Raw genomic sequence first — 23,933 nt, forward strand, 5'->3', positions numbered from 1 at the left:
GGATGAAAAAGATTTCAGCTTCTCTCTATAAAAGCTATCATACTTTCTGTTAGAAAGTGGAATGGGAGTCTTCAACACTGGGGACTTTTAAAGCTAGTGGCAGAGATGGAATCCTGCAGCAACAAGAGGTAGAGTGAGAAGAGATGTATACAGAGCTAAGAGCCTTGTGGGACAGGTGGATGAAAATAATCACCTTCCTGCTCAGTATATTTCAACATCATACGTATTCCAACAGGTCATGGCGTCTGGGCTGGAAGCTTCTCAGAACATCCACCTTATGATGTCCCAGATGAGAATGGCAATTTTCTGTCTCCAGTTCTTGCTGGTTTCTACCTGTTCTTGACTATGATAATCCTACTGCAGGTAAAAGACGAACACTTCTCTGTTACCTTCAAGGAAGAAGCTATTCATAACTGATTATAATCAACAAAGAAAAATTAGTATCAAGTAATAGCTGTGCAGTACCTTCTAAATCCTATTTGAAAATATTGTAAAGAGTGTTTCAAAACATTGAAGTGCGACATATACTTTTTTTTCTTTCAAAACACATTTTTTTTTGTTGATGTTGAAACGTCGCAGAGTTATAGATAGGAAGGACATGTATTATATCTTTAAATAGCTCCAGAATCTCTAGGATATGCACTAAAGAGGATGCTTACATCGAAATATCAGTTGTTTGGGTTTTTTTTCTGCCTATGCCCATCATTCCTAAATAAGAATGCCACTTAATATCTCAGGAAGACAGTGAAACAAAAATTGTTTTGCCGGTGGGGAATAATAGCTAGGTATGGCTCTGCTGGTTTAGGAAATAAGATGAATTAAAAGTAGGATACTCATATTTAAGTCTGACTAAACCTAATTGTGAAGAACAATTTATAGGGTGGGGGAAAAAATCATACTTTTCTGATTTCTTGACTTATCTGCTGAGATTTAAGTGAACAGAATTTCTTTAATATGAATGAAATATGAAGATAACTTTCTGAGCTGCTCAGAGATTCGTTACGGGTTTATCCTTCATTACTTAAACAGAACATTTGTGCACCTTAAGAATTCAGGATTATTTCATGGCAGGGAAGTTAGTGGATGGGAAGTGTTGCATGCAAAGACATTGCTTGGGAAACTTTTTTACATTAAGAGTTAGCCTATGCTAGTGCATCATCTCAGAGTTTCAGGAGGGAAGAACGGCATGCATGTACCTTGGACCAGAAAATGTGCTTTGTAAGAGAGTCAAGAATCCAATTTCAGACTCATCAGCTCATCGTTGGATTTGGTTCAAATAATTTTGTCTTAAATTTGTGACTTATTGTCCCTAGCTATCCATTGCTGTTGTGTGCAGGTTTCTTTTTTTTTTTTTTTTTTTTATTGAACTGTTATTATTTGGTCCTACAATACATCTCTAGGAAGAACTGTTTTTTTCTGAAAATGTTAGTATACTTGTGCCAGGAAACTGTTGACAGAAAGCAATAAGACTTGTCTCACACCTCACTGAGATTTTCATCACTCTTTCAGGTTTTAATCCCCATTTCTCTTTATGTGTCCATTGAGTTAGTCAAGTTGGGCCAAGTCTTCTTAATTCACAATGACATTGACCTCTATGATGAAGAAGCAGATTTGCCCATTCAGTGCAGAGCCCTAAATATTACTGAAGATCTTGGACAAATTCAGTATATTTTCTCAGACAAAACTGGGACACTAACAGAAAACAAAATGGTATTCCGACGCTGTACTGTTGATGGACATGAGTTTTCACATCAGGAAAATGGTAGGAGAGACTTTTTTAAACTTTCTTTTTTCTCTGAGCTAGTAAATCTTATTAATTTAAATAATAATATTTAAACCTACTGACACTTCTGATTGAATTTGTGGTTTTGTCTCCATTTTGTGACGGACTCCTGTTATGGAGATTCCTAAAGTGAAGTTTTAACTCATTTGGAGGACAGATAGGAAAGGTTTTCTGGTTCCTTCTGCAGACCTCCCATTGCCTTGCATTGAATACTCTCTTGATAGTGCAAAAAGAACATTTTCATTTCTAAATAAATGCTAGGCAATCTTCTGTAGGCTCACAAACTGAAATTACTTATTAATCAAACTCAGTGGGTCCAAAAGTAATTGCCATAGACTTCTGTGTAATATGAAAGAAGGTGCAGCTACATCTTCTAGAGTCAACCCTAGCTGCAGTCTGTATCTGAAATCTTTTGGCATCCAGCGCCAAATCTGGACATCTTTACTCAGACCCCTTCTTGGTTGCTACTTTCTCTGTCTACATAGCACAAAGGATTTAATTTAGCTGGCAAGAAGCTGCTGAAAAGATGCTTGTGCTTTGTGACAGAGAGCATTAACAAATTTGTGAATTACCTTCTTTCTTTCTCCTGTTCCAGACAACTACAAAGTGCAGCTCTTAGCATTTAGGAGAAATCCTTAAAAATGACTGATCACTTTGAAATGCATTTTTGATTTCATACAATAATAAATATTGCAGAGAGGGAGTTGCCAGAAAATAAAGTGGATAGTGAAGGTTTTTCTGATGATGGCTTTTGAGTTGTTTTAGCTTTGGGTTAGTTTATTTCAGGTTTTTTGTAACTAACCAAGGAATTACTCCTAAGCCATGCAAAGAACAGTATAAGAGAGAATGTTTTATTTTCTCTGTTTACAGCCAAGCGCCTGGAAACCCATAAGGAGTTGGATTTAGATGATGCGGATTTTGCAAAACTTCAACACTTCACACTTCCTTCCATGAACATTGAAAGACCAGGCACTTATAATCAAAGGACCATGAGACCCTTAAGGAGGTGCCAGAGCGCTAGAGCTCATTTTCAGGGGCATACACGGAATAGGTCACTTGGTCGTCGTGACAGCAACCGATCTCAAGTGGCATTCAGCAGCACCATTGTGAGTACAAACAGATCGAGCTGGCACATTTAACTACAAGATATGTAGTTCGCATAGAGGGGAATGAGCTTTTTGTACTGTTTTGGTACACTGACATGGCAGGAAGGTGAGGTAGACTGCAATGGGAATGCTGGGCTGGGGTTGTGCCAAGAGGAGTTGGGGATGTGAGCAGAGATGGGAGCCTGGAGCCTGGCTTTGCAGAAAAGGGCAGTATAGGTCCTTCTGGAAGAGGATGGTTGGGAAAAGGTTATGGGATTGAAGTCTGAGTCTGAACACAGTTCAGAATGCCACAAACTACTTTTGCTATCAGCACTGCAACATATTGTCTCCGATAAACAGTTTAGCCACCCATGAGCTGTGCATGCCAAATGCAAAAGCTGTGCTCTCCAGAACAGTTCTGTATGGTTTGTTAGTGTGTCAAAAGCTAAGTGTTGCACTTCTTTGAGACAAAAATAAAAAATAAAAATCCCAACACTTTTCACGTAGAGAATATAAATGAAGCAAGAAAGGTTTATCAGATTATGTTCTCAGACCCTGTGAGATGTTGAACAGATGCTGAACAGCCTTGTCCCAATTCAGTAGCTTGGTGGCCTCTGCCTCACCTCGAGTTCTGACATGGAAGTTTGAGTCATCTTCATTGCACTTCTAGAAAAGCCTTAGACTCATCTGAATTTTAGATCTGAAACTTCCCAAAATCTAACACAACCTAATTAAGGTCAGTCTGTTTTTTTCTCCTTGAAAGTTTTTTAAGAGACATTTCAGACAAAGCTTTTATGCACTCCAGGAGGTGAAACACTTTCAAAATCAGAATTACAATTAAAATTAAACGCCTGGAAAAAACCCTTCCAAATCTTCATTGTAAGAAATTCTAATAAATAGAGGATTCTCAGAACTTTATTTTCTGCAGTTGTTCTTCTTGGCAGAGTTTTTGACTTGCTGACATTTTTTTGGTTGATGTAAGCTTAGGTTAATTTTAAGATCCTACTTGTCTCATTCAGTTTCTCTGTTTTGTAGTAGATATTGGTCAGTGTTCCTCCTGTTCTTGGAATATGGGGGGTTGTCAGTTGTCCTCACATTTTCCAGCCCAGTCCTCATGGAGTATTGAGAACCTCTCTATATCTGTTTGTTTTATGGGTCTTGACTTTTGAAGTGTGATATAGGACTTCCTTGCCAGATATGTTTCCTCAGTGATATTTTTTCTGCCAAGCCTCTTCAGTTTCTTTCAGAAATAAAATGCCATGTTTTCCTTTGTTTGTTTGCTTGTTTCCCCTCTGTAAAAGCATCATCTGAGGAACTAGTATGAAACATCTGCTTTTTAGAAGGAGGTTATGCTGCTCTCCTGGAAATAAAAAGCCTTAGCTGCTGTAACTCTATCCCAATAAATTGCTTAACCTCTGTGACAAATGTGAAGACCTGGTAAAAATGAAGACACTTAGGTATTGCCCAGTGTATTGTCCTGCATATTGATACCTTTTAAATGATGCACAGTAGTATCTTCATTTACCAAACCAATTTCCTTTTTATGAAATGGTGATATAAAAAAAATTCTGTCTCTATATGTTTTCTGTCCTTTGGTATTTATATCACCTTCTCTGATGCATTTGTACATTGCTAAGAACAGCTGGAACATCTGTATAACTATGGTTATACAGATAGTATTGTGGGCTTGAATGGATCTCAGTAGTCAAAGTTTCTCATTAAAAATCCATCTTTTGTGTCTTGAGTCACACATTTAATATTGCTTAATTTAAGGCTTGCAGAGCCCTTCTGGATGAATGTCTCTGTTTAAATAAAAGCACTGAAGTATTCAGTGGCAGTCAACAATTGTCAAATATGATACTCACTATGAAATCATGAGACTCAGCTTCTTCTCATCATCAAAACACAAGAGAAAACAATGCCCTGCTTTCTACAATAAACAAAGTCCAAGGGCCAGCAGTTGAGATTACACAGTTTGTTGTTGTTGGCTTTTTTCTTAATAAATGCTGAGTTTCCAAGGGTTGATGTGCCAGCCACATGAAAGCTACTCATGGAAACTGGTAGCCTCAGGTAATGGGAAAATTGAAGAACTTTGCACTGCTGAGAAGACAGTGATTTTTGGGTAAGGGTTAGTACAGCATCTGCTGTGAGCACCTGCATATCAGAACTGTTGCCAATAAAAGCATTTTAAAGAAGGAGGGCTGTTACCTTTATAGTATCCTACAAAATGTAGAATTTAATTGGAAAATAACTATGCCAAACAAACAATAATCACTTACTAATGTCAAATTTATATGTGAACAGTTTTTAAAGGAGCATTATCTGTGCAGTGATCACAAAATTCTCTTGTCAATCAACCTTATGCAAATCAGTGGTAACCAGGTTGCATATGGTATTTTAAGTGCATTTGTACTGTGGTAATTGATTGTGCCTGCAAATCAGCATGTTTGAGACTTTGTCTCAGTATTCTGAGCAGTTCCGCAATTAGAAAGCTCCGCAGCTACAAAATGTATTTCAGCCTGCCTGTTTGTGAGAGCATTCTCAGCTCGACTAGTTTTGATGTTTTCCTGAAATTTAAAAAGCTTTTATTAATTAACATGTTCATCTCAGTGCATCTCTGAGCTTGAGGTGAGGATGATGGGTAATTCATGGCATTTGATAAAGTTAATTAAACTGGAGACTGCAAATCCTACAAGAATAACTAAATAGCACTGCTTTTCTTTTCTGGAATAAAATAGTGTAGGTTTTCTGCAGAGCCTAAATCCTAGGGCTTACCTTCTGTTTTTATCCCCTCCAATATTTTTGTCTGTAGTCCTTGTGATCCCTGAGAGTTTGGGGAGCCTCCTTGTATGTCATTTATGCAGTTCATAAGATAAGATGAATCTTGTGTCCAGCTACAGTCCCCTAAAATTCAGTGTCAAAGTATGTTCAGTGGTAAAGAGCATGACAAGGTCTTGGATAATGGAAAAGCAAATTCCTAACTTTTGTTAGCACTCATCTTGCTATCTTGAGATGCAAATACAAAAAGATAGAGGTCAACTTATTAACAGTTACACTCAGAAAATTAGACTGAGCTGTACAAATCTGTTTGAACTGATATTCACGCTATTACCAAAGTCTGTAGTTGAGAATTGTTGACAAGTTCTATAGTATTATGCTGATATCGTAAAAAAGTGTAATGTCTGTGTATGTTTTAGGTTTTATGTGGAATGGAAAGGACAGAAGAACAGTGTAGTCTTTACTTCAGAAATCTCTGAAGGAGTCTGAGAAGAAAATACGGTGTCTGATTTATTCCTTTCATAAACGTTTATTAGAAATCTGGAGGGAGAAGGATATGTCTATATATCTAATGCAACTGGGAAAAGAACAGACTCACCTGTTCTTTCACACCTCTTATGAAAATGGAAACCAATTTTTATCCTGTCTGTCTCGCCCTCTAGAGGACAACCTTCAGCCAAAGAAGAGAACACCAGGTCACTTCAGAGCCTTGAAGGTTGCATTGGGCACCTTACTGGTTTCTTTGAGTACCTCAAAAAGAGACAAATTAATTTGATTTGTTGTGGCTGCTGCAACTTCTCAGAGGAAAAATTAAAATAATGTCCTATAAACAACGGAGATATGGTTGACAGCAAGACTTAGGGAAATTTAAAAGAGTAGGAAAAATATAAAATGATAATCAGTTTTGGAACAAGATAGGGCATTAGCATTTATTCTGTATACCTGTAGATGTTCTTATGAAGTAAGATCTTGACAGCACATTTTCTTCTAGACTTAATTGTAATAAACAGTGCCCTGCTATTAGAAATATTTCATGAAGATTTCAATTGTCCAATTATCATCAGGTTTTAGCACCATCAAGTAGAAGAAATGCTATCAAACTAATACAGAGATCTTAACAACTGAATTGCAGTAGCCATTTTATAACATCAGCATTTTACTGACATAGCATTGAAAGTATGGTAAATTTAATTGATTATCATCAATGCTGTTTTGTTTCATTTTCTGTTTTATTCATTCAGTTTTATTCAGGCTGGTCAATGAACAGACTTGTTTGTCTGAATTCTTTTATCTGCTGGTATTCCGTAAGGCTGAAACTAGAGAAATAGGGAAATTCACGTCAGCCCTGCTTTCACTGAATGTGAAAAGAAGAGAGAAAAATATTGATTTCTGTATTATTTTATATTTAAAACTTGTTTCTGAGACCACAATTGACCTGACAATTTTCCATTTTTCCAGAGGAAAATTTTGAGTTCAGAAAGTTTCAGTTGAAATGGAATGCCTATGTGTGTGTTGTTATTTTTGGCACAAGTTAGAGGCAGATATTGTGGATATATATGTGCAAACAAAACTGAGTGGGGTGGTGACGGATAGGAGAGGCTGAGATCCATGTGTAGTAATTTGTGGTTGGTGAGGTTCATTCTAATTGTGGCAGTGCATGAGGAAATTATATGAATAGCTGGGCAAACAAGAATTTCTAATTGTTAATGTTTTGAATTGAATATAATTCCCAACATCACTGTTTTGAGAGTTATGTCTGCACATAATATGTTCTACATGGGAATTGTCCAGTTCAGCTATTTGGGACTGCTGTAAATAGTGAGCACTGTAGGCAACAGGCACACAGGTATCTATCAGCTGCTGCAGTAAGACATTGTGAAACGGATTCTAAAGAATGACCAATTTACTTTTTCAATGTCTGATTCCTTTTAAGAGGCCTGAGAAGATACCTGAAAATAAGGCTTGTCCTCAGTATGTGTCAATTTGCTAGAGGAGGGACTACATCTGCACTTAAATTTTTTGCCCACGTGCAAAAGAAAAAAGAATGAAAGCACTGAGCCAGAGGAACCAGAACCTCCTGTTGCAGAGAGCGCATTATCTGGTTCTATCTTTGAAACTCAGCTGAATTCTGTGCTGCAGAATGAGCAATAGATTTATTTTCAATTATTGGGATAATTTAAGAACCAGTATTCATGTTAGCAAGCAGGAGTTACAGCATAACATATTCAGCTTAGCACTGCACAGCCATGAAGGTGGTTGATTGATAGCTGTTGCATATTTAGGGAACTTAAGAAAACTGTGCCAAATTGAAGGAGGAGAGTGTAGTAGCTGAGATAAACTAGAAAGCAGCTAAATCACTTTGGCAATTCCTTAAAGAAGGCATCCAAAAGTGTTGGCTCACAGAAGATGTCTTTTAAATTGGGAAGCTCTAGTTAAATATGGCCCTGAATTAAATCCAAACCTAATTCTGCTAACATGAAATTTCCATTAAAAGTCATATTTCCGTAGCCCTACATCAGATTAAATTGTAGATAAGTAACATTGTTAAGTAGTTTGGCTTATGAATTTAGATTTGATTAGAAAGAGTGTGGTAGTAGATTACAGTACTGTTTCAGGAACAAATGCAGAACGTATGCATTTACCTGTTTATTGTAAAGCTGAGGAAGAGCAATTTGAGACAGCTTCTCTTTCAGGTACAAAGCAAAACGATTCTGAAAACACTTTTTTGTTGTAACCAAGCTATAAACACAAGCTGCGTTCTCTGTTGAAATAGCATTGCTGCTCCATCACTGAAATGGGCGATCCCAAATCCACTTCCACCTGGAATGACCTTTAATTCATTAGTCAGCAGTTTCAAAGTTTGGGGACACAGTATAGATTATTCTTGAGATAGATCTCAAAAGAAATAAAATTCTGAAATCTTCTTCGATTTTAAGGTACATTTCTTCCTAATAATCTAGTTATGCAGCCTTTAGAAATACATCTGTTTTCCCCAGATGTTAAGTACAAAAGGCATTTATCTTACATAATTCTAGGTGTGAATTCAATAAGAGGCAACAGAAGACTATTGAGTTGAGAGCTCTTCCTTGAGCACAGTTATAAATGAGAATAATTCTCCTTAATTTCTCTTACAGGAAAAGGATGTGACTCCAGACAGCAGGCTGCTGAGAAGAGTGAGAGAAGCTGCACTCCAGACTGAAAATCTCTCTCCTTTTATACATATGCAGACTGCCACATCCCTTACTGACTTTTTTCTTGCCCTTGCCATCTGCAATACAGTCGTGGTCTCCACAGCTACTGAGCCAAGACAGAGGGTAATCTAACTTTGTTTAAACTAAGTATTCAAAGGAAATTGATTATGCTTACAATAACAACACGGAGCACTGTTCAGGGAAACCTGAGGTGGTGAGAAATGGTTTTGTATGGGAGCTCTCCTCTAGTTCTTTTATCTTTTATGTAATGTCTACTGTTTCACTGCCTGTGTATATCCCTGCCTAACAAGGCTCTTTATGTTTGATGAATAGATATGACTACCGCAGTATCTGTGCTTTTCCTTTTAGATTTAATAATACATTTACTGTAAGAAATATGTTGAATATACAGGGTTTTCTCTGATCTCTCAGGCCATTATCAGAATTACAAGGGCCTTGATTTCATCTCTGTTTCAGAAACAGAGACACAAATCACCATCAAATTCGGATGCCAATTTTCCAATGACTCCTCTACTGAATTCCCTTAACACAGTTAAAGAGAAAAAAATATAGCTGCATTTTTTATTATTGTCATTTAGAAAAGAAAAATACTGAGGCTTTGGAAAGTATCTTGTAGCTCACATTCATTTATTTTTAACCATATTATACCCAAGGTTTTCTCATATTTCTAGGTTACAGTCCCACCACCAATAAAACCTTCAGGAATCACCTTGGAGAAGATTCATCAGATATTTCATCGGCTGAAGTTAGCAAGCCTCAGCCAGTCTTTTTCATCATCTCAGTCTAGTTCAGAGCTAGGAGCTAGCTTCAGTGCAAAGAACACCGGGGAGCACCTTGCTGCGCTGGATTGCTGTGACGAGGACAACGACTGCTGTGACAGCAGTAGGGGCGCTGGGCTCCAGGACAAGGGCAGCACAGATATTGGCAGTGCTTCCTTGGATGAGGTTTTTAAGTCTGTTACTCACGGTTCTTTGCCAACAGACTTCTGTTACGAGGCTGAGAGCCCAGATGAGGCAGCACTTGTCTATGCTGCCCAGGCATACAGTTTTACTTTAGTGTCCCGGACTCCTGAGCAGGTGACCGTACAGTTGCCACAAGGCACACTCTTGACTTTTGATATCCTCTACACTTTGGGATTTGACTCAGTAAGGAAAAGGATGTCTGTAGTGGTAAGACACCCTCTAACCAAGGAGGTCATTGTCTACACAAAAGGAGCTGACTCTGTTATAATGGACTTGCTGGAAGACTCTGGCAAAGGTAATAAGCCAATGAGCTATTCCTGTTGTGTCTCCTACAAAGAGGCACAAGAAGTTTGCAGTACTCTCTTCTGCATGAAATATAATATCTAGGCATCAGGAGTATAAAGATAAGGAACAAGCTCTCCATAGTGTTATCCTTGCAGATCAGAACTGAGGTATTTGTTTAACCTGAGTAGTGCTGAGAATATGGAATGGGCTAATTAACATTCACTGACAGCACTAACCCATGTGGGTTGTGTACTCTGCAGTAATACTTTCATACGGGCCTGACCATGGTATTTCAGCTTGTCAGCAAGAGTGCTGTAGCATTAAAAAACAACAGCAACAACAACAATAACAACAAGAAAAAGCAATATCATCTTAAAGGAAACAAGAACCTTTACCAATCTTAAGTTTATGCAACACACAGTGAACACTTTGAAAGAGATTGCTATTACAATGGAATCCTCACTCAGTTGCCCATTCTTTTTTAATCTTAGGTCATTAGGTCTGAAGTGATCTGTGGTTAAGATGTAGAATCTTTCCCTTGTATTTCACAGCTGACACTTACACAGAGAGGAGAAGGAAAAGAATAAAAGACAGAACACAGAAGCATCTGGACTACTATGCCCGAGATGGCCTCCGAACTCTGTGCATAGCTAAGAAGGTAGGAGGGCACTACCCTAATGTTGTTTACAGCTTTGCTCTATATATATCAATATATTTATAGGAAAAAATTAAATGGTTATAATCCTCTGTACTTCAGAGGACAAGACAGATACAGACCATCTTTCTATCCATCTCTTTGATTGTTTTGTAGTCTTTTTCTCCTCTCTTTCTGCAGTTTTTATCCAGTTTGAACAAATGATGGGTTCTTCATCAACCTCAAAATATTGATTTCTGTTTATCCTATGCCAGCTCTGGCTTGCTCTCTTTACAGTGATTTCAGGCAAGACATAGAAAGCCAACTTTCTGTTTTGCTTTGCATTCAGCTTTCAAAAATCCTACCTTCAGCCTGGGATAGTGCATTTTAGCCTGATACCTTAGTGCAGAAGTGGTGAGACACCCTGCAGAGCAACTTTCAGAAACTGTGCTCCAGTACAGACTCCCAGATAAAGGCGGTGGGACTGAGAGTTTCTCTAGGCCATGTTTTTAATTCCTAGCTTCCACAAACAGGAAGGCACATCTCTTTTTTCTCATTGCTACCAGCTCCTGCAGTCTTCTCATGGAAAAGTTTCTGTTGTTTTAAAGGCAACACAGTACTTTATCAACCCAGATAGGAGTTAAGCCTCTGTGATCCAGAATGTTGGCATTCTTCTCCTCTTATTTAAATTTAAAAAGAGCTCTTTTTAAATTATGTTATGCAGGTCTTGAATGAGGATGACTTTCAAAAATGGGCCAACTTTCGTCGAGAGGCAGAAGCTGCTATTGACAACAGAGAGGATCTGTTAATGGAGACAGCACAGCATCTGGAGACCAAACTCACCTTGCTGGGTAGCTAAAATAAGAATTGTCATTGCATGAAGTATCACTTGCTCTCCTGTGATATTCTTGGCAATCAGACAGACAACAGCTTATATTAAATTATATCAAAAAGGCTTCCTCTGAGGTTTGAAAATCTCAGGGCAAGTGTACACAGTCCAATGACGGTGCTTAAACAATTTCTATTGCATTTTGAGCAGCAGTAACTTTGAAAAAGTGTACCGAAACTTTCGTGTGCCATGAGCAAAGAACATGTGCATCAGCTGTTAACTGCAGCTCAGCTGACATGGTAGATAATGACGTTCCCATAATTCAGTCACATATCTTTGTCCTCAGATAAACCCATAAAACAGTATATATTCACTTCAATTTTGAGCACAAATCCAAGGGAATTTCTGTTATAGAACTGTATTATAAAAAGCAGTAACTACAATTGTTGTCCTCATTCTTGCTAGTGAATTCCTGCTCCTGTTACACTGTCATGTTTGCTTTCTATATTTTGTAAAAGGTTGATATTTCATGTTAAAACTTACCTCTTTGGTACTTGCACATCATCCATCACCATAGTATCTAACAATACTATTCTGTTAAATTACAGAGGGTTTCAGTGCTTTCTTTTCTATTTTGTTTCAAAATGTTTTGGTATTTAAGACTTTGTTTTTCAGAGTCATCCCATTCTCATCTTTCTGTGAATACAATCTGTGCCCATATTTTGTTATCCTGAATTTCTGTGATTGCAAGCTATTAGCGTTATGGTTTCTCATAATCTGTGCAATTATTTAAAAAAATAGAGTAATAACAGTAAATACCATAAGCACAAGCATATAAGAAATAACACAGATCTTGTTAGAATGTTATCTTTGCCAACTCTTAAGGCACTGCGTGCATTCATACTTCATTTCACAAAAACTGTTATTTTAGCTTAAATCAATATCTATCTCTAATGTACCACATTTACAGCATCTTCAAACTGACCTCTAGTGGAAGACATAAGAAGTATTGTAACATTCAGGTGGTGACTTACGTCCATCTGTTTATAAGTTGGCACATTTTAAAAAAGAATGCTTCCTGTATCTTTTCTTCTCCCTTTGATGAGTGAAGCATCTAACTTGGCAATACGATAGCATTCATTTAAATAGTCAAAGTTCATCTTTTCTGGTTGCTTTGATGGGGCTTGATGCAATACTTCAAAAATGCATATGGTATAATTCCTCTGCCAGTACATTGTCATTTTGGATTATTAGGGAGAAACGAAATGCATTGTTCTAGCATCAACGAAAATGAAGAGTCAGAATTTGATTGATGACAGATTTAGGTCTTAATCCAAATGCAGATTTTGTGCCCATGTGTTTATCTGCTGGACAATACCTTGGCACAATTCTTGATAAGCTCATGATTGGAAGTCAAAGACCTTTTCTTAAAAAAAAAAAAGAACTGGCAAGATGATTTCCAAATATTTCCAAATGAAAGAAAACTAGTTCATGTTGTCTTTTCCTGTTTGCCCAGGGGCAACAGGGATTGAAGATCGGCTGCAAGATGGAGTGTCTGACACTATCGCAGCTCTTCGAGAAGCTGGGATACAGATCTGGGTGTTGACAGGAGACAAACAGGAAACAGCAGTTAACATTGCATATTCCTGTAAGCTCCTGAACCAAAGGGACACTGTCTTCACCATAAACACAGAAAATAAGGTGAGTACAGGGGGATGCACAGAATTTTCTGTCTTTCCCTTTCTTCACAGCTTTCAGCTTGACACTGATTTGCTTTAGGCTGCATTCACCACAAGACACAGCTAACCAGATGTTCACATAGCAACATTAGGCCATAAATTCTTTAGACCACATGTAACAGGATGAATTTGAACACAAGACAGTTATGTAGAATTTTATTCAATTAAAATACAAGTTTCCAAATAAAAATAAACTTTTTTTTTTAAATGACCTAACTGGTGAGCTGTAGGAAAAAGATAATATGCAGTTTATATGCCTGATTCCTTGATAATATTGGTGTTTGGCTTTTTCACTTGCAATGGAAATTTCAGTTACAGTGGTATTGTAAATCCAGGTGATATCTGTAGGAAGACATTTGGAAAGTATTATATGGGTCAGTCTGGAATAAAATGCAGGTGTAGATTTAATTAAATTCAGAACTTTCTAGTTGCATGTTCCCAAATAGGATTAGGCTTAATCAGAAATTTATTAGTGTGAACAATTTAACCTGGTGTCTTTTTGTGTAAGCAGCATTTCCTTCTCAGAAACCTAAATATAGCTCCTGTGGGCTGGTTAAAAATGCAGTCACATTCTTGACACTCCATGGTGGCCTACATAGTGGTAGATGTGCACAGATATTCCCTGAATTTCTGTAGGCAACAAGAAGGTCAGGTGGTAGATAAAGCAAACATACTCCAAAATGAAAATAATCACTTGATGGGCATCTCTGTCAGCTCCTGTGACTCACAAAATTCAGTGAACAATCTGTGGTGCAATCCATGGCTATTCCTGAAACCATCTGAACAGACGGGAGAAACAAACTTTCAAAGAAGGTAAATGCCATTAAGGATGGCGAAGGCAAAAAAGCTTTAAAAAAGCAACATTGGCTTTTGCAGACTGTGAAGCAACATGGTACCAGGGAAACCATGCCTTGCTCTCAGAAAGTGGAATGTCCGCTGGAGCAAACAGCTTCACGTGGCATTGCTCCAGGCATCCTTGCAGTGCAGATGACTTTGTGAGACAGTTTTAGGGAAGTGCAAGTTCAGGCATTACAGCTCAACCCATTTGAAAAAAGTCAACATACCTGATCATTTCTAATGTCCAAAATGCCAGCTGAGCTGTCCTCTTTTTTGTTTTGTTGTCAGTGCCATCTTACTGTACAGCCCCAAGTGGCCCTGAGGTCACCAGGGTGCTGCTCTGTTCTCTTTTTGCAGCGTACACTTGTGACCTGTACTCAGCAGTAAGGGGAACTGTCACGAGAAGGGCCTTTCTGTAGGTAGATGGGAGGTTGAGGCGGGAAGGCTGGGCCTCTTTTTGGGACTAGGCAAGTCACTTGTCTCAGTTGCCTCCATTTTTATCCCCATTACAAGCTTGTCTTTCTCTGTAAAACTGTTGTGAGGATTAATTAAGTAATGTTAAAATACTGACTGTTTTTCTTTTGATAGGCAGTGGTATAGAGCAGTCAGATGGCCTACTTTCTAGCTTCTTTTGTCTGCAGCTAGTAGTTCTCCAAACAGGAATAATATGCTATGCAAATGTCTCTCTCTTAGTGTCACGGAAATAGGGAAACATGCAAAGATGATATGGAATTCAGCACAGAATACATTCCTTGCTTCGATGTGTAATTTCATTCGATACGCATATCTGCTTTAACAGGAGGCAGAATGAATATATTTAGGATGGAAATTAGAAGATGGTTCCTGTCAGAGAAGAGATGCTACAGGCAGAACCACCTAGACTCCAGGAAACACAGGCAGATGTGCTCACCTACAGCACCCTATGTGGCCGTCAGTCTGGACTCAGGCGCACACAGCGTGCATATAGGTGCTTGTGTGAATGTATGTCATTTGGTGGGCATTAGTTTTATATTTCAATGCCGTTTAGCTCCCTCCCTTTCAAAGTGAAGCCAAGGACACTGGTTGTGAAGAGTCCCCAAGTGGCTGCAGTGAAGGAAAACAAATAATACAAAGGGTTTCTCCTTTCACAAAAGCCCATTAATTTTGACAAAGTTAACCCTTAAACTAAATATCCATCAAAAGATAAAGCCTTTGACAGAGGGTTAATAAAGGGTAATAGCTAATGAAGTGAATCCAGGTGGGAAATACCACAATGTTTCTTTGCACCTATGGTTAAGTTTGCTTTCTGTCAGATGTTCATCTTCACTCATGGCCACGTACTGAGCATGGAACAGTTCTTAATTCAAGTCATTGAAATATTTTAGTGTCTTTGCCTGTTTTTTATTTTGCTGTCCAATTCAATTTTCAGCACCGTATTAAGAAATCCCAATCTTTTCTTCCATCCCCAATATTTTTACCCAACCTCTTCCAGTGCTGAGGAATAGGTGAAGCTCAAAACCAGGAGGAAACAATTGTAAGGACAGCAGTTAGGGAACTATGGTGGCTGGCTTCAGTGGGAAAGGACTCTCTTTCCACCCCTGAGCCCAGCAGCTTATTGAAATGCTGGAAATTACGTACCTTCCAGAAAGAGGCAACACAAGTAGGTAGTTTGGAGGGATTCATTTAAAAATGCAAGCCTGGAATTTCCAATACAATTTTTGTTTTGTTCACAGAAAGATGTTGCTGCTTCAATATTTTTTGGAGGTTTTCAGTGTGCAGGCTTGATGCAGCTTTCTATTAGGTGTCAGAGGTACGTTTGATTCCAGAACCTCCCACTGAAGTGTAATTTAAATCTTGCAAACATCCTACACATGTACCTTATGCAACATAATGTGAAAATAACATTTCAGAACTGAATCATCACTCAATAAGGCTGACAGAAAAGGTAGAAAAAGGAGTGATTAGCTCCTCAGGTATTCAGTGCCATGCTACAGAAAGAGGACTTTTAGTACAAACAGGCAGCAAAATAACTTTTAGATCATTCTGGGTTTTGTTTGATAGTGGTGTGCCAATTTAGGAGATCTGTATGGGAGAGGTAAAAGTGCCCCTCTTAAATCTCTGTGTGATACTAAGGTGACTTTCATCCAAAATGAGGCAAATTTGCTAATAAGGAAAGGTTTAGCGTGTGTTTGAAGCACTGAGCTGGGCAATATGAAGCTTTAGTTGTGTCCCCGTGACACGCACCTGATTTATGACCTAGAAAAGGCCAAACTGTCAAAGTCACTGAGTAATTCTGGAAATCTGAACCTCTTGTTTCTCTACCATAATTTATTTCCAAGGGAAGCAAAGGCTGGAATATCTCACATCATTCACATCATAGGTAGTTTTTAAAATGTCCTTTAGCAAAAAAGTTTGTTGTTTTTTTTTTCCTTCTGAACTCTCAGCACTGCAAATACAAGTATATCCTCCTGAAGCGAGGCTTTTTTTTTCTTTGAAATAATTTCTTATTGCAGTTAACTAACTGATAAAATGTGTGTTGTTTTCACTGAAGGATTTGATGTCGTCATTGAAATAATCTCCAGTCTGACGAATTAGTGTCTTTCTCAGTCAGTTTTCCCCAATGTTCATCTGATAGGCTTCAACCCACTGGCATGATTATACAAACATACACTTTGTAAGGTGCTGTGCTGTAAAGGGAGATGGAGATAACTATTTCTAGAACCACTTATGTTTTCTCACAGGAAACTTGTGAATCACTCTTGAATTTAACCTTGGAAGAAGTGAGAAAGAATTACGAGGTTGAAAAACCACGGAGGAAATTTTTTGACTTTATCCCAGCATCTTTATCAGCCTCTGAGGTGCCCAGTCCTGAGTTTGGACTGGTGATTGATGGCAGAACGCTGAGCGTCATCTTCCAGGGGGGCCTGGAGGAGAAGTTCCTGGAGCTGACGAGGCACTGCCGCTCGGTGCTGTGCTGCCGTTCCACCCCCCTCCAGAAGAGCATGGTGGTCAAGCTCGTTCGGAGGCAGCTAAAAGTGATGACCCTGTCGATAGGTACCTCTCTTTTGAATTTTACAGGAGAAATAGGCAGTAGGCTCTTTCAATGTGAGTTTTAAAAATGTACGGAATATATACATTGTATGAGCTATTTATTACACCTCCTCTTAGATACATACAGTGAAAAACTAGCATTGAATAGTCTTTCCTAACCAACAGCCATATGAAAGTCCTCCTTCAGCTTTCAGTGAGCAAGTCTGCCCCCCATTTAAATAAGATAAAGACGCTCCACATTCAGTATCTCCCAGTAGTCCCTTTCAAGCACACAAGTACAAACACACGTACGTGTTCCCTCTGGAATCCCCTCACTTAGGGAAGGAAAGCAGTCGATAGTAGTTACTGTTCTGTGCTTTCATAAAGCCCTTTTCCTGTCAGATTTTCCCAAGTGGTGGAACCAGAGTTATCCCCAGAGTAGCATTAAGCACCAGCTCCTTTGCTTTTTACCTCGAAATAATGTGAAATGCTTTGAGTTTCCAGCTCACTGTTGTTAAGCGATCCCAGTAAAATCCTTGCAGAATTGATTTTTGTTATTTAAAACTAAAAAATACGTCTATGTGGACCAAACAAGGCATATCAGAAAAGGAAGAGTCTGATGTATTAAATTTCTCGCTTTGCCTTAGAGTTGAAAACATAAACTCACAGCCTTCTGCTTCATTTCTTTTGCTTTACCAGTTAACCTAATTCACAATCTCCATGTTGCAGGCAACCATGATGGTTCTTTCCATAGAAATTTTGTTATTTATTCAACATGTTGCTAAAAGTTGAAAGGAGCAAAATAACTCCTAAAATTGGCTTGCTACATTGTCAATTGCAGTAAAATTTATCATATAATTTGGAGAGTTCAGTGAAGTAGGATTCTGCAAAGCATGCTGTTGAGCATATGAAGTTGACCGAGCAGAAATGTACAAAATAGTGCAGATGTGGATGGTGTCGGGGTGTCCATGCCACCAGCCAGCTGATCCCAATGCCAGGCTTAGTGGTGGATCCAGGTCTTCTGAGAAGGAGGATGTTCCAACCAAGATCAGAGCCTAGAGGTCATGGTTGCTCAATGCTGACTATCAGTTACACTAACTGAGGTGCATGGTACAGCAGAATAGCCCACGCTTAACAGCACAGCTGCATATTTTTTTATTATTTTTTTTTTAGTTCTAGTATAGGCATGTTAAACACCCTTTCTTGCGTCTTTATTGTTCATTTCTGTCTTCCCATTTCTAGGTGATGGTGCAAATGATGTAAGTATGATTCAAGCAGCTGATGTTGGGATTGGAATATCTGGCCAAGAAGGCATGCAGGTATCATTTCAGTTTACTTCCACTCCTCTTTTGTCACATGATTTCTTGCTGCTTAATAAGTTTCATAGCAGCTGTATAGCCTGAGTGTCACCTTAAAGAGGCAGGTTGGCATCATTACTGTCATAAAAGAATATGCAGAGAAAAGAATATTATCCCCATAATTAGGGGACCAGCCAAAAAGGAGTGTTTGACCCAACAATTAGCATGCGTGGACAAATTAGTGTTTTCTCATAAGTATGGAAAAAGATGTCTGTCCACTGTAGAAAGCTTCTTTTTTTTTTCCCTACAATATGCAATAGTAGAAAATTGTTTCAATGTCCATGTTCAAATTCCGTCATACTAAGTGGGGAAAAAGAAATTGTAAAGTAACTTCTGTTCTTTTTACTGAAGGCTGTGATGGCTAGTGACTTTGCAGTATCCCGATTTAAGCATCTCAAAAAACTACTTCTCGTCCATGGACATTGGTGTTACACTCGCCTGGCAAAGATGGTGATATACTTTTTCTACAAAAATGTGGTAAGATGATTAAAATTATGGAAGCTTACATCCTACTAAGAGCTAAATACAGGACAGGTTTTTTTTCTGAGTTTTGTTTCCTATGCTCTCTTACTTTTTTAAGAAACTGCAATTCCTGCTTCTGCACTTTGCAAGTTTGCTACCTCCTTCTTAGTAATGCACTGTATAAAGCATTGAGGAAAATATGGGATCTAAACATCTTTTGAAATAACATTATCCTGGAGGGAAAAGGGACTGAAGGTTTAGTAACTTTTTATATGGTTGTTCAAGAAACTTTGTTAATAATACCCATGAGTCTCAAAATAAAATTTGTATTAGAAGCATCAGATTATTAGTGATAGAATACAGAAGACAACTCCACACAAAGAACTGGTTGCCAGTGAAACCTGCTTTTTTGCATTTAATTTGATAGGAGCCACTTGCAATCAATGATGCAGTCACATCTGGCATTTTTATTAAAAATGTAATGTATATGCAAATGAGCATATGCATTGAAGAATAACGTAAAGTGGATAAAACTGATAGCAGTAGTGTCTGCAAGACTGTGCAAACAAGTCAATTTGACATGAAGTATACTCAGAGCATGAAAGACTATTTACTTAGAATTCAAAGTATCCGTATTTTATATTTTTATATAATTTTGAATAAGGATTATGTCTTATCTGTGTTAACATTTGTAATAGAAATTGAAACTTTTCTTTTTCTTTTTACTAACTGGGCATCCTTTCAGAGTTCAAAGAATATTTATTTGCAATATGAAATAGCTCTCCAGACTGGGGTGCTGCTGTTCTATTATCTCCCTGGTGCCATTAGGGAGCAGGAGGCCTTTGATTCCACACTGACAGCAAACCTGTAAAAGGATTTTAAAATCTGCTGCTCAGAGCTGTGAACAATTTGTTTACTTATTCTGTTATATTTTCTTAAAGTAACCTAAGAGTTTTTATGCAGCTGTATCACAGTGGATCAGTGTGAAGCCGTCCCTTAAGATATACTGCTTTATGGAACAACATGTCGAGATGTCTACTGAAAGTACCTTTAACCAAAATAATGAATTCTTGGGAAACTGTGTCAATAACCAATGTACTGCAGAAATTTCTTAGATGAAACTATGGGAATCACAAACTATCTATGCATTGCAAACTGAAGGGTCCACATCAGCTTTCATAATAGGGAACGATGCGGTGGAGGAGGGAAGAGGACATAAAGGAGAAGCCACAGGAAATGTGTGGTTCCACAGCCTGCACAACCCAAAGAGAGATCACATCAGCATGAGGGATGTGCTTTTGCACATATGGGGAACGACAGTTCAGCCTGTAACACAACATTGGGTTTGTTTTTGCTTCTCCCACAGAGCTACGTCAACCTGCTCTTCTGGTACCAGTTCTTCTGTGGGTTCTCAGGCAACACAATGATAGATTATTGGCAGATGATTTTTTTCAATCTTTTCTTCACCTCGATGCCACCTCTGGTCTTTGGAATCCTGGATAGAGATGTTTCTGCAGAAACACTTCTGGGTTTGCCTGAGTTGTACAAGAATGGGCAAAATTCAGAGGTATGTCTTAACTGCTGAAGTAACTGCTTGGTAATACCCCACGGTATTTGGGTTTGTGAGGAGGGAGGGAAGAGAAGAGTTTCAGACTCACCTGAAACCAAATGATCTATTTACGGTTTCTAGTTTGCTGATGTCCACAAAAAGAAGGTTTAATTGTTTTTGTTCACATCATGTTTAGTCACGTTTTGAAAAATCTAGTCAAAGGAGTGCAAAATTTGAGGATTCTCTGAAGGACTTCCCATCCCTTTTCTTAGGAGGAGCTCTTGAACCTCACATATATGTTCTTTATCATTTTGAAGAAGTCATTGTTGCTGCTTTGGCATTATGTCTGCATTGAAACCACAGGAGCCCACCCTTCTGTCACTCCTGTAACGTTTCTCCTCCACCAGAGCTGTGGCATCACAGGTCTCTGGATAAGTTTTTTTTACTGAAAAAAAGAACCTTAAAAGAAAGGAATTCTGCCCAACCCTGTTAGCCCCAGGAAGATCTGTGTTTGAAAAAGAATCTGAGGAATGAGGCCCTTCGGGTATGGACGGAGGCATTTGTGACATTGAGCTTTACAATCCCTAGCTAGTGGGCTAATCTTCCCAGAAATCTTACTGTCTTTAGTTAACACATGCCTGTTCTGGGATAAGTGTTCTAAATCAGCTGTTCAAGGGGCTTTTGTTCGTGAAGAGAGGCTAGTTAGCTATAATGAGTAGTCTGAGCAGAAGAAAAACAAACAGCAAATATCTCTGCAGGACAGATCAGAGATGTGTGTGCCATCATAATGACTGTTATCTGTAAACTCCTACAGATATACAAGCTGTCAACGTTCATTATTACAATGTTGGACGCCTTCTATCAGAGTCTTATTTGCTTCTTTGTCCCCTATTTGGTAAGTACGGGGTCATTCATATTCTCATTCTCCAATCCTCTTTAAAAAAAATAGAAAAAAAATCACTTCCGAGTAGTCAAGGCTCATCACAGTCTATCTGCCTGTTTTCTAGATGTACAAGGACTCCGATATAGATGTGTTTTCCTTTGGAAACCCCATCAATACCATTTCCCTCCTGACCATCCTCTTGCACCAGGCTCTAGAAATGAAAACATGGGTATGAGTTTTGTCTGTCCCATTCACATAACTTTTTTCTTTTTCTGCACATAACATACCATATAGCCATAGAGTTTTCTTTCAGAATCATTTACCTTAATTACAATGAGATTTCACAATATGTTAGAATTTATTATTAGCCTCAGGGTAATAGCTTCGTGAGCACAGAAACAAAATTTGCTTCTACCGTGCCTTTGGACTGGACAGTACACAACTTTTATATACTTCAGTATATGAGCAGAACATATTACTTCAAGAACTGTGTTCACTGGCACTGTTGGTTTGTAAGTTAATTTCCAGGTATTTCTCCAGCTGCCCTCTTCAGTAACACGGATCCATTGGATGCCTCCTTTCTAGTTATTCTTTCTGTCCTTCTGTCCTGCACCCAGAGTCAGGGCCTCAGATGCATTATGGTCATTTTGTACTCTTGGTGATTACAGACACTGTTCCACTGGATCACGATGATTGGGAGTGTGGTGATTTACTTCATCTTCTCTCTGATCTACAATGCTGCCTGCGTGGTCTGCAACCCTCCCACCAGCCCCTACTGGATCATGGAGAAACAGCTTTCAGAACCCACCTTCTACTTACTCTGTCTTATTACCCCAGTCATCGCACTCTTGCCAAGGTTTGTGCAAAGCACTGTTTTCCTCAGTTTTCGTTTGGGGAATTTGTAGGTGTTTGAGGGAAATAACAATAATGATGTATCTAGATGTGAGATTTGTCAGGCACATATGTTGTGCAGAAATCAGGCTGGAAGTCAGAAGCCTGGGTTCAGTTTTCCTGTTCATGAATCATTAGTTTATGTGGTCATATAAGCCTAGATAAGTCTCTATACATATACTGCCTTTGTTTTCCAGTCAGAAAAAACTTTCTCGGGTGTTTCAAAGTTTACTGCTGCAAATCCTTTACGTAAATGTTCACTATGAAAAACACAATGTAGTAGAGCAGATCAAAACTAGAAAGCTAGTCTTTGAAATACGCCTGTATGATTTAAAAGTTACAAAATATATTCCATTTCTTCAGTACATTATAGTGTATTATTAAGCCAACTTTAAGAACACCTCTATATCAAATACTTTTCTACATCCAGAGTCTTAGTTTTACTCTTTGTGACAAATCAGGTATGTTAATGATAACTTTAATTGAGACTAAATGATATTTGGGGGAGAGAGAATTGTTCTGGTAGTTTCCTGAGAAAATTTGGTTTGAAAAACATGATCCTGTTCGCATATACGTGTGTAGTAGCCTTACTACTTCGGTGCTTAATACCTCATCCATTCTTTTAAGCAGGTATGCTTTGTCTGACTTGCACCAATTTTAAAATTTAAATTTAAAACTTAATTTAAAATTTTAAAATTTTATTTCTGCTTAGACAATTAAATAAATGATTCTGTTTGACTAACTTGCTAGTCTCATTCTCATCCTAATTGTCATGAAGTAGTGCAGCACGCTGACATTGGAAGAATTAGGAAAATATTTTCATCATCTGATTTTGTAAATGCTTTTAAGTATTATAATTTGAGCCTTAGCTTTGTCTAAAAAGTATTTTTTCAAGACCAACTAATATTTCTCTTCAAATTATTTTTATTGCCCCAGTTGAGTTGAGATTTCTTTGTGATTTCATGTTAGATTATGTAACTTCAGGTCAGGATAAACAACACGTGGTTCAGTGAGGTCTCATGTCTTCTAGGCAGAGCATTGTTCTTCCAGATATTTTTTTTCCCCGTGTGATTTTTTTCTTCCTTTCAGCCCACATTCACAGTGTCGTTTTTGACCCTGAGTTTTCTACTCAGGGCTGCATCAAATATGTGGTTAAGAATTCATAATTCCATCTTGGGAATTCAGCAAGGTGAAGATTGTTGGTGCCTCAGCAGGATAGTGAGCTTACAGATTTGTATCTTGATACCTTCAAAGTTGGAGAAATGCTGTTCCATCATGTAGGTAACTCAGATTATTTTCTGCTGAGCCCTTAGTTCAAAGAATACCCAGCTTCCAGTTTCTGCTACTATGTCTGGCTGACAGTTTCTGGCTGTGTCAACGTATGATAGCAATGGTGAAACCACCCTTTGTTAAATATAGTCCTGCACTTAAAATAGGGTTTCAGCTAGTTCATCTCACCACGCTCCCTGTTCCTCATTTCCTTTAGAAAGCAGTTGGAGCCTTGAGATTCTGGTTTCTTTCTAAGAGGTTTTGTTAAAATCCTTGCTGTCCTCAGTTCTTCCTTTTACGATTGCCTCCTGCACTAGCTGACATTTCTGAGATACTGCAGGTGCTCCATGTGGTTTGCCTGCACCCTG

At 38.3% G+C, this 23,933-nt stretch overlaps 1 protein-coding gene across 15 annotated transcripts in view; it reads left to right on the top strand.

Annotated features, from left to right (window-relative positions):
* Positions 1-23,933, top strand: part of ATP10B (ATPase phospholipid transporting 10B (putative)) — a 159,477-nt gene that overhangs the window by 131,867 nt on the left and 3,677 nt on the right. For all 15 annotated transcript variants that reach the window (XM_083798075.1, XM_083798067.1, XM_083798061.1 and 12 more), the window contains 15 exons: positions 236-363; positions 1,510-1,762; positions 2,654-2,889; positions 8,781-8,960; positions 9,530-10,115; positions 10,657-10,763; positions 11,464-11,590; positions 13,085-13,269; positions 16,865-17,177; positions 18,396-18,472; positions 18,863-18,988; positions 20,340-20,540; positions 21,337-21,417; positions 21,530-21,634; positions 22,074-22,261. In XM_083798075.1, coding sequence (XP_083654201.1) covers positions 236-363; positions 1,510-1,762; positions 2,654-2,889; positions 8,781-8,960; positions 9,530-10,115; positions 10,657-10,763; positions 11,464-11,590; positions 13,085-13,269; positions 16,865-17,177; positions 18,396-18,472; positions 18,863-18,988; positions 20,340-20,540; positions 21,337-21,417; positions 21,530-21,634; positions 22,074-22,261 — 2,893 coding nt within the window. The remainder of the gene's footprint in view (positions 1-235; positions 364-1,509; positions 1,763-2,653; positions 2,890-8,780; positions 8,961-9,529; positions 10,116-10,656; positions 10,764-11,463; positions 11,591-13,084; positions 13,270-16,864; positions 17,178-18,395; positions 18,473-18,862; positions 18,989-20,339; positions 20,541-21,336; positions 21,418-21,529; positions 21,635-22,073; positions 22,262-23,933) is intronic.

The sequence above is a fragment of the Anser anser genome, assembly GCF_964211835.1.
Source record: "Anser anser genome assembly, chromosome: 14".
NCBI classification, from domain to species: domain Eukaryota; kingdom Metazoa; phylum Chordata; class Aves; order Anseriformes; family Anatidae; genus Anser; species Anser anser.